This window comes from Myotis davidii, unplaced genomic scaffold, assembly GCF_000327345.1.
Source record: "Myotis davidii unplaced genomic scaffold, ASM32734v1 scaffold196, whole genome shotgun sequence".
Classification (NCBI taxonomy): Eukaryota; Metazoa; Chordata; class Mammalia; order Chiroptera; family Vespertilionidae; genus Myotis; species Myotis davidii.
The window spans coordinates 5177030-5188295 of record NW_006288258.1 but is presented as its reverse complement, the minus strand read 5'-3'; the positions used below and the strand labels follow the sequence as shown (position 1 = coordinate 5188295).

At 36.8% G+C, this 11266-nt stretch overlaps 1 protein-coding gene across 1 annotated transcript in view; it reads left to right on the top strand.

The window, feature by feature from the left end:
• Positions 1-11266, top strand: part of RPF2 (ribosome production factor 2 homolog) — a 34382-nt gene that overhangs the window by 9156 nt on the left and 13960 nt on the right. Inside the window, exons 4-7 of the mRNA XM_006760180.2 lie at positions 871-910; positions 3584-3665; positions 4513-4589; positions 9907-10006. Coding sequence (XP_006760243.1) covers positions 871-910; positions 3584-3665; positions 4513-4589; positions 9907-10006 — 299 coding nt within the window. The remainder of the gene's footprint in view (positions 1-870; positions 911-3583; positions 3666-4512; positions 4590-9906; positions 10007-11266) is intronic.

Below are 11266 nucleotides of genomic sequence, written 5' to 3'. Positions count from 1 at the left end.
GCCAGGTTCTGTCTCTAGGTTCTTCAGCCAGGTTCTCTCGCTAGGTTCTCTCTCTAGGTTCTGTTGCCAGTCTCTGTCCAGGATCTTTTGCCGTGTTCTCTCCAGCGAAGTTCTTCTGTCTCTAGGTTCTGTGTAGGTTCTGTCTTCTAAGTTCTGTGTCTAAGTTCTGTCTTCTAAGTTCTGTGTCTTCTTTCTGTTTCTTGAGTAGTCTAAGCTTGTTTTCATCTCAGAATCTTTGCTTATTCTCTTCCCACTTTCTGCGGCATTCTTTTTTTTTAAAAAATTGATTTCAGAGAAGAAGGGAGGAGGGAGAGAGAGTTAGAAACATCAATGATGAGAGAGAATCATTGATCTGCTACTCCTGCACACCCCCAACGGGATCAAGCCCACAACCCAGGCATGTTTCCTGACTGAGAATCAAAACTTGACCTGATTCTTAGGTTGATGCTCAACCACTGAGCCACATCAGCCATGCTCTTGCAGTATTCTTAACCTGAAAACTTTTCTATGGCTAACTCCTCATTTTTCAGGTCTCAGCTCAAATAGTAATTTTCCACTTTTCACACTGACACAATACCATATTTTATTTTTGTCAGTTATTTTTTGAAATTGTTGAAAATTTCTACTAAAATGTAAAATCCAAGAAAACCAAGGCTCTTATTTGACATGGTATTGTAGTATCTCTAGCTCCTAGAACAGTGCCTGGTACATAATAGATATGAAATAAACATTTGAATGAATGAATATCTGTCTAGCTTCTTTTTTTTTTGATCATCTGAATATAAAATTACATTTGTTTATATGTTAATTATCATGGCAAATTACTTAAGATTATTAAAATTAGTCTCACCTTTTAAAAAATATTTGTAGGAAAAATATTACGAGACCATTTGAGGATCAGACATCCTTGGTAAGTATGAAAATCTGATTTAAGAGATGTTGTGATTACTCAGACTAATTTATTTAGTACTCATGATTTTTAAAAATTAGAAATCATCCTATATGAGAGAATTTTGATGTAAATGGAGGGGAAATAACACTACTATACTCAGAATATGTCTATAGATATTACATTTCACTATACCTAGTACATATTAACTTCTTGCAAGTCTGTTGATAGAATTTAAAAAAATGTAATTGCATTTTAAGTGCATAACTCGTGGATTGTCAAAAGAAGCTTATTATGAGTCTATTTTTATAAAGCAAGTTTGATTTTTTAAAAATCTGACTCTGGTTATTTTTAGAACAAGGAATTCTACTTGAGTTAATTGCTATAAAGATCCTTAAATATTCACTATCTGGCCTTTTGCACATAGTTTGACAACCCTTGCTCTAGAACAGGGATCCTCAAACTTTTTAAACGGGGCCAGTTCATTGTCCCTCAGACCGTTGGAGGGCCAGACTATAGTTTAAAAAAAAACACTATGAACAAATTCCTATGCACACTGCACATATCTTATTTTGAAGTAAAAAACAAAACGGGAACAAATACAATATTTGTATTTGCATGTGGCCCGCGGGCCGTAGTTTGAGGACCCCTGCTCTAGAATTTTAACAAAAAGTGGGTTTTATGGAGAAGAATAATAGCGGTATTATGTGTATGTAAAGGTAATTATGGAAAGCTTGGGGTGTTAGTCATAACATAAGAATATTAAAAACTAAGAAAGCATTTTTATCGACTTGGTCTTTTTTTAAAAAAAATACATTTTATTGATTTTTTACAGTGAGGAAGGGAGAGGGATAGAGAGTTAGAAACATGGATGAGAGAGAAACATCGATCAGCTGCCTCCTGCACACCCCCCACTGGGGACATGCCCACAACCAAGGTACATGCCCTTGACTGGAATCGAGCCTGGGACCCTTTGGTCTGCAGGCCGATGCTCTATCCACTGAGCCAAACCAGTCAGGGCTCGACTTGGTCTTTAAAAAAGCATTTTTGAACACCTACTTTGTGCCAGACATAGTATAAGGTTCTTTCACATCTGACAAATCATGTAGTCCTTGCAGATTTTTGCATGAGGCATTACTGTCCCTGATATATACATGATAAGAGTAATTCTCAGGAAGGTGACCAGATCCCACTGAAAATGGCAGAGCTAGAATTTCTGGACTTTCTGACTCCATCCTCCACATGGGGAGTGGATAGGCAATAAACATTGGAATGAGTGATAACGAAAGTAGGGGCCCACATCTTAGGGAGTCTTGTAACCAATAAAGAAAAGTTGAAATCGTTGGAAACACCTCAAATATGTTGCTTCCTTTATTCACAGAACTGTGTGTTAGATCTGTGGAAAGGAATTACATGACAGCTGCTAAAACTGTGAAATACCTAATAATCTAATTTTCTTAATCTTAGGTATTTTGTATATCCCGAAGATCTGTACTATTCTAGGGAGTGATAGCTTAGGAGTGAAGATGATTTGAACTTAATGTTTAGAGGGTGTCTGAAATGAAAAAACCAGGCAGATCCATCTATTCAGACCCTAACCATGACCCTTAAGTAAATTGCTTGAAGAAATTGGTTCCCAATGATTATAGGTAGAAAGTTTGTACAGTACGTCCATATTCAAGTGTAGATCAAAGAAGCTTAACTAAAAGGATTGTGGACTGACTGAAACGACAACTGGATTGTACAAAAAAGGGATTAAGACTCAAACTCAGGAGGAACTAAGGCACTAGAAGGACTCAGAACATGTGAAATTCCTTAAATAAAAATATATTAACTTTAAATAATTGTGCCTATGTTACAAATAATAAAAGCCCTTTATACTTAAAAAAAAGGAAACATTAAGGATTATGATTGTTTCATCTGGTCTTTAATGTTTTGTCATTAATTTAAGAACGTTTTCCAACTAGAGCACAGTCAATCTAATTTTTGTGCTGAGATTGGGCATCTCAGTAATCAAACTATGTGGAATGTAGTGAGCATGTGTATCAGTCAGTATAAAAGGAGCTGGCTTCGATAATTGTTTCCACTCTCAAATCTGTAATGGAAGTCAGTACTTTGGAGAGCCAAATGGGAGAGCTATTTCTTACTGGCAGGAGCAACATAGGTTTGTCAGTCAGGCCTTGCCGGGTACACAAAAGGGAACTAGTCCCAGCTGGGGTGGCGTGGAGAATCTAGGGCAAGATTCCTGTGTGGATGAAGTTTGTAATGAAAAGTAGATATATACATTGTAAGCTCATGAGTCCAGCTATAAATACCTAAAAACACCATGCTGATTTATGATAGTAGTAATGTCCTATGAGTAAAGGGATTTCTTCAGCAAATGAAATACTTGGTATGCTATTTCAAAATAACTGCATAGCTAAAAATGTATATGGTCTCTATTTATTAACCTAATAGTTTTTATATATTTTTAGTTTTGAACTTAGATCTTTCCCCTACAAGTCCCAAATCAGAAAATTTAAAGTTAAAGGTAGAAATAAAGTCCTCTTCATTTGTTTATTCCCACATAGTTCATTAAATCTCCATTAACGTCTACTGAAAAAAACAAACTGATAATATATATTTGTTTAGTTCAGAGGTATAATTCTTAAGTTTCTTAGTCATTGATTAAATGGGATTTCTTTGGTTTTATAGGAATTTTTTTCAAAGAAGTCAGATTGTTCTTTATTTATGTTTGGCTCCCATAATAAGAAGCGGCCAAATAATCTAGTAATAGGTAAGTATCATTTACTTTTTAATATTTTTATTTATAGCGTCACTTCTGTGACAGTTAATTGAGGATGTTGAGCAGGGGTCCTCAAACTGCGGCCCGCAGGCCACATGCGGCCTGCCGAAAACATTTATCCGGCCTGCCAGGTGTTTTTGCTGCTGCTGTGTGCATAGGAATTTGTTCATAGTTTTTTTTTAAACTATAGTCCGGCCCTCCAACGGTCTGAGGGACAGTGAACTGGCTGGCCCCCTGTTTAAAAAGTTTGAGGACCCCTGATGTTTAGGATTCATGAGTAACTAGTAAGCTCTACACTAGTATTTTTCCCATGTGATTTTGAATAAAAATGTTTTGTCTGCCAGTTTTCAGGTAAAGAAAGAATGGGCATATAAATATTACCCTACCTCAAGTTGTAGATATTTTATATTTTTCTAATATAAAACATATATATCCTCAGTCAGTATTAGAGTTAGAAAAAAGATAAAAAGAAAGTAGTATTCCTAGCTGCATAGATTAACCCTTTCTTAATAAATATCTGTTTAATGGACAAAAACAAACCCTTGCCTGGCCGGTTTTTGGTTTCTTTTTTGGCCTGGCTGTTTTGAGACTTGGTCTGACATGCTCAGTGGCTTAGGCAAAATAACCCTCTGTGGGTCTTTATTTACTCTTCTGTAAAAGATCCCTTCCAGAACCAAGACTGCAACAGTCTATCCTAGGTAGCCTTGAAAATTCAAAGAGGAGACATGTTTGAAGGATATAAGAAGAAAGAAAAGAGGCAGCTATTAGGATATTTTGAACATTGAAGTTAAGCTTTTCGGGAAAAATAAATGCCCCCAAAAATGTGTTTTCTTTCTAGGTCGTATGTATGACTACCATGTGCTAGATATGATTGAATTAGGTATTGAGAAGTTTGTCTCTCTAAAAGATATTAAGGTAAGATACTGATAAAAATAAGAAACATTTTGAAATGTTTCTCTTGGGCAATAGTGACATCTTGTGGTAAAGAGTTTATAATAGTTTGGTAACTTCAGTAAGAAAGAACTTTGTTTTTATACTAGTGTAGTCTAACATAAAAGTACAATTTCATTTTACCTTTACTTTAAACAGTGGAATATATTTATAGTGTATAACACAGGTGGGTCTCCTAGTAATTAGCCTTCAGTGTGGTTACTAACTCTTGTCTAGGCCTATGGTTTAAATGCTCTCTCCTCTCTGCATTATCACAGCATCTATTTTATAGAACTACAGAAATACTAGGATTTCCAAAGTGAGCCCTGTTCCAAACCTAGGAAGCTTTAACTGATCCTACAGTATTTTGGCTCCTAGCTAACAAGTTGCTAGTTAAGTCCTCCCCTTAAGGACTTGCATTTTTGTGTCTCTTTTATTTGAATGGGATTAAAAAACAGAAAATAGTAAGTAGTCTTAGAGAGGCAAGGGAACTGTCCTAATTCAGCTCCTGGGTCCAAATTGGGCTTCTGTTCCCTCAGAACTCTGTTTCTTGGCTTAATCTATTCCATCAAATACAGGGTTTACTTAGACCTCATTGCTGCCCTGTGAAAGGCTGAGATTATTTTCCTTACTGTAGAGATTTAGAGATTGAAGCTGAGAGGAATTCCGTTGGTGACTTAGAGTCAGATATATAGTAAATGGTATAACCAGTTAGGACTCAAGGACTTCGGAAGAAAGGATATTGAAGTGTGTAATTGGAAGTTATAAATTATTCTCAGTATTCTTTTATGTGTGTGTTTTTTTAAATATATTTTGTTGATTTTTTACAGAGAGGAATGGAGAGGGATAGAGAGTTAGAAACATCGATGAGAGAGAAACATTGATCAGCTGCCTCCTGCACACCCCCTACTGGGTATATGCCCGCAACCAAGGTACATGCCCTTGTCAGGAATCGAACCTGGGACCCTTGAGTCTGCAGGCTGATGCTCTATCCAGTGAGCCAAACCAGTCAGGGCTATTCTCAGTTTTTGTGTCTTTGATGGTCGTGGTATATTGAAAGAATTATAGCATATATATAATGAATACTCTCCCAACCTCCTCTAAAAAGAGGACGTGCCTTCCAGGTTTCCTGTGGGTTTGAGAAAAGGCTCTTACCAGATCCCCCTTAGCTACACCAGTGTCTCAGGTACAGTGCAGAACAGTGGCCTGAGATTGGATTTAGAGGCAGAACACTTGGTTTGAGGCCTGTCATAGCTGTTTAGATGATTGTGACCTGCTACAGTCAGTTACTTCCCTGACCCTCAGTTGCAATCAACTATTAAATAGGTATAAGAACACCAAGTGAGAGAATATATGTGAAAATGCTTATCATTGAAAATAACGTATTGGAAGGCATTTTGGAAAGTGTGTAAACAGTGATGCTTTATTATGGTATAAATCATCGCTCTTTACAGTGTCTTTTTGGGGATGCGCACAAATCCCTGTAGAGGAGCAGCATGTCCCCATTTTACCTTTGCCACTGCTGCTAGCTTGCTGGCTTGGTCATCAGTTAGTGGGCTTGAGCATTGGCTATTGCATGCATGCCAACTCCTCTACTCTTTCCACTTCGCTTCCAAAGCAAAGAACTACCTCTATCCACTGTGCAGCTTGTAAACTGGACCACAACTTGTTTTTCAGGTCTCTCTCTTTTTTAAAAATATAATTTTATTGATTTCAGAGAGGAAGGGAAAGGGAGAGATAGAAACATCAATGATGAGAGAGAATCATGAATTGGCTGCCTCATGCACGCTCCACACTGGGGATCAAGTCCGCAAACCAGGCATGTGCCCTGACCGGGAATGGAACCCAGGACCCCTCGGTCCACAGGCCAACTCTCTATCCACTGAGCCGTACAAGCCAGGGCTTTGGGTCGTCTCCTTTTTTGGACCCCTTCTCATCCGAGGATATTTTTTCATTGATTTTTAGAGAGAGAGTAGAAAGGAGGAAGGGAGGGAGGGGGAAAGAGAGAGAGAGAGAGAGAGAGATAGAGAGAGAGAGAGAGAGAGAGAGAGATCAATGTGAGGGAGACACATTGACTGGTTGCCTCCCGCATATGCCTTGACTGGGGCCGGGGGTCAGACTTGCAACCGAGGCCCCCTTTTGCTGGGGTTCTTATCCCAGCATCTAGAAGGTTCAGGAATCTGGAGAAGGCTGTGCGTAGATTAAATAGGAGTCCAGAGACAAAGCATAATTTTGAAAGGCATTTGGGGGTCAGAGGAGCTTAGCTAAAGGAGCTAAGTTCAGTATAGTGTCAGCCTGTGGACTGAAGGTCCCGGGTTCAATTCCAGTCAGGGGCACATGCCCGGGTTGTGGGCTCAATACCAAGTAGGGGCCGTGCAGGAGGCAGCCGATCAGTGATTGTCTCATCATTGATGTTTCTATCTCTCTCTTCCTCTCCCTTCCTTTCTGAAATCAATAAAAATATTAAGTTCTAAGATCTAAGGTCTCTAGGTCCCCTCATCCCAGGACCCCATGGTTTTTATTAACACAACTTGTCCTGAGGTGAGGCAGAGGTATACACATCAAAGGGTCAGGGTTTCTTACAGAGCCCATTGTTAGAATGGGGAAACGGCTGTTCAGGTGTTTGACCAGTAGGAGGCAATAACATGTAGATTAAGGTGCCTTTTAGCTGTTTGGCAGCCAAGCAATCATCCCTTTTTAGGTTTGGGAAAATGCCTTCAGCCATTCCCAGATGGCAGCCCTGCTGTCATGCTGGAATTGGTCTCCGGCACCCTTTGACTGGGAATCAGGCCCATGACCCTTAAGACTGTGGGCCCATGCTCTAACCACTGAGCCAGAGCTCAGGTGTCTTTCTTAACAAGAACCATTTAAACTGAACACTAAATTTTTACTCATGGAGCATATCAATAATTAGAAAATTCATTAATTGCTGAGTATATGCTTACATTGGCAATCCTGCACAGATAGTTAGTCAGCCCTTCACTTTTTACCCCATCATTTGGTTACAAGCTTATATTTTTAGTCTGTTTTGGATTGCATGCTTTGTTCTATCTTGTCTCTATATTTATTTTTTCTTTACTTTGACTCCTCATTTTTAAGGCATCTTCACCAGATATTTCTTTTCTCACTTGCCTATTTTTATTGCCAAGCCTCATTCCTCTGTTAACTTTTTTTTTTTTTTTTAAGGAACATTAGATTAGACCAGGGGTCCTCAAACTTTTTAAACGGGGCCAGTTCACTGTCCCTCAGACCGTTGGAGGGCCGGACTATAGTTTAAAAAAAAGCTATGAACAAATTCCTATGCATACAGCGGCGGCAAAAACACCCCGGGGGCCGGATAAATGTTTTCGGCGGGCCGCAGTTTGAGGACCCCTGGATTAGACTCTACCAGGAGACAGAGTGATTATTCTAGGCGCCTGTTTTCTAGGATGGCCAAACTGCTAGGGGTCGTTTTTCTGCATAAAATAAACCTTAATGAGTGAGATGATTAAAATTTAAGGCTAGTTGATTTTATATTAGGTAGTATGAATATATCACAATTTCCCGGGATATTTTACTTGAAAAGTTTGTGTGTAATTTATAAGAATTATTTTTCTATTTTTTTCTTTGTTTAAAAACACTTAATTTTAAAGGTTATTCAAGGACTTAATAATTATAGTATTTTTAGTATACTATGTCATATAATTTATATATTATTTAGAATTTTAGTATTATTTAGAATTTCAGGCTATTAGAATAAAATTCTTTTGTTGTAGTTTCTTCTAGTTCAGGGTTTTCACATTGTGAAAAATATCAGTGATCTGCATAAGTACTGTTTCACATAACTTGTTTAGTTATATTTTTATGATGTGTATACTGGGTCATGGCTTAAAATAATATTTTTTTATCACTATGCACTGTGGTTAGAATGGTTTGAAAGTCAAAGTTACACTTGGGTTGCCTCACTTTTTCTTAGTACTTAATAGCCCCCATGGACCTAGCGGTAGCAGTAGGAGCATCAGGTAGGACAGATGGAGCACAGCGGAGTCATTGGATCTAGAAAGTCCATTTAGGCCCTGGATCAGACAGACAGCTTAGGCCAGTGATGGCGAACCTATGACATGCGTGTCAGAGGTGACACGCGAACTCATTTTTTTGGTTGATTTTTCTTTGTTCAACGGCATTTAAATATATAAAATAAATATCAAAAATATAAGTCTTTGTTTTACTATGGTTGCAGATATCAAAACATTTCTATATGTGACACGGCACCAGAGTTAAGTTAGGGTTTTTGAAAATGCTGACACGCCGAGCTCAAAAGGTTCACCATCACTGGCTTAGGCACATTTCCTAAGTATAGACAGTTAAGTCTCAGGATCTGGAAGCAGAGAATGCCAACTATAATGGTCATGGTGAACAGGGAAGCAGCAGGTGACTTCTGATCCTACAACAGAGGATGTTTGTTTTTTTTGTCCTATTTTGTTTTGTGGTTGGTTTGTTTTTTTCCTGCTAAATTTGGATAATCCTGAAAGTGCCCGGCTAGCTCTGTCAGTAGAGCATGAGACTCTTAAATTTGGATAATCTTGATTGATGTCAGAGCAGTGGTATTAGAATCAGTGGGAAGCTCAGACCAATAACTGTTTACCGTCCTCTATAAATTAATCTTTCATTTAAAGAATTTTTTTCTATTTGATTTTCTTTCACTTTGGTAGCTTTTAAATGTAAATCCTCTTATTACTTACATCACATTCTTCTTGGTATAAAAAAAAATCCAGAACTGGACAAAATAATTATTCTAGTAAGAGCTTGAACCATGCTGAGTAAGGATTAGCACATACTTTCTATAGCTTGTATACAATTATTGGTTTCCATGTAAGTGCTTAGTTGGTAGTTTAATTGAACTTTCTTTTAAAAACACTGTTTATGTGATACAGTAGGAAAGGCACAGCAGGACAAATAATTCAAAGAAATTTATTTTGAATCTGGCTATTAGAGGGCTATGTTTTTGTTTTAGTAAGTTTAGCTTTTTATTTTATTCTTGCATAGAATAATGTTAACAAGTAGCTTATATCATTCTTTGACCACATATTAATTTGGCAGTGTGAGAGAGTGGAATGAAAAATTACTTTTAATATAAAAATCTGTAAGTTTAAAAACCCCAACTCTGGTTTTAAGTCTAAAATCAGCATGCATGGACAGTTTTAGGACAGTTTAGAAAATCTAAGAATGAATTCATTACCTAGTAAGTATCAGTTACTTTAAAATCAGCATATAAACAATTTAGACTTGATAATTATATAATTACATTTTTTTTGTTTCATAGAATAGTAAATGCCCTGAGGGGACAAAACCCATGTTAATATTTGCTGGTAATGATTTTGATGTAACAGAAGACTACAGAAGGCTAAAAAGTCTTCTTATTGGTAAGTGTTTTAATACTTATTATCTGCAGGATACCTCAGGTAGGTATTATAAGACTGTCATTGGTGGCACTTTGCCACTTAACTCTAGGTATACAGCTTTTTAAAAAAAATCTCCTTTCTCTTTTCCCTTTTCATTATTTTCTCTATTCCCCACTCCAAGGGAGAGTTAAAGGGATGTTATATTCTATTGAGCATAATTATTTTCTTGATACTATAGTAACTTTGGTATCAACCTATTTATATAGCATTTTACACTTTATAAAATACCCACACCCATCGCCTGTCATTATCGACATCAAATTCAATTTTGATGAAAATTGAAAAGTTTTCAAGATGGTTATACATCATTCATTTCCATTCAAAACCTCTATTAGTTTTTCTTAATCTGATATACAAGGCTTTTCATACTATAACTTGCTTTCTTGATCTCCCCCAATTTTCTTTCTTCCTTTTCCATTAAAAGTGGTTTATTGAAAATATGTTATACATATTCCTGTTGTTTTTTTCTGATTCCATTCTTATTTATCTGTTTTCTTCTATTCTTGCAAATCTCAGTTCTTTCCCAGGAAATCTTCAGTGGCCTCCCAGCTCCTTCTATTTCATTATCATTATCATAAACACCAAGCATATACTAGGTACTTTTTATATAGTGCTTCATTCTCACAATAACCTTATAAGACTGTTTTATAGATGACTTATTCTTAGTAAAATATGCTAGTTCCTAATTATTTATGTGATGACTACATTCTTTCCTATATGATCACAAGTTGCCTTCTTAAAATCTAATACACAATTATTATCGTCTAGGATTGACATTAATTTACCAGTTTTAAACAACTTTTTCTCTCTTTTTTAAAAAGCTGGCATAATTGTTCTCCATGATTTCTTAAATGGTACTAATACTTAATATTATGCAATCACATCTGCCAGCTCTTATCTAATCCTGGAAAAAAATTTAGTTTGTAACTAGAGGTACAGATGCTTCTGATACTCAGCATTATCTCAAGTTTAAATTTATTTCATTTGAGCTTTTCTTGCATCATTCTTACCAGCTTTTGGGGTAGGCCATATACATTTTTGGTTGCCCTTCTTTTGGATTTTTACATACTTTGCCTGGATCACTTTTGAAAAGTTTGTGGGGTATATATTATAAACAAACTGTATACTTACTCTTTACAGATGAGCTGACCAGGAAAGGGTGTGTGGGACAGACACATTGCTTTTATTTTCCTTATCAGGATTATTTATGTTCTTAGTGCT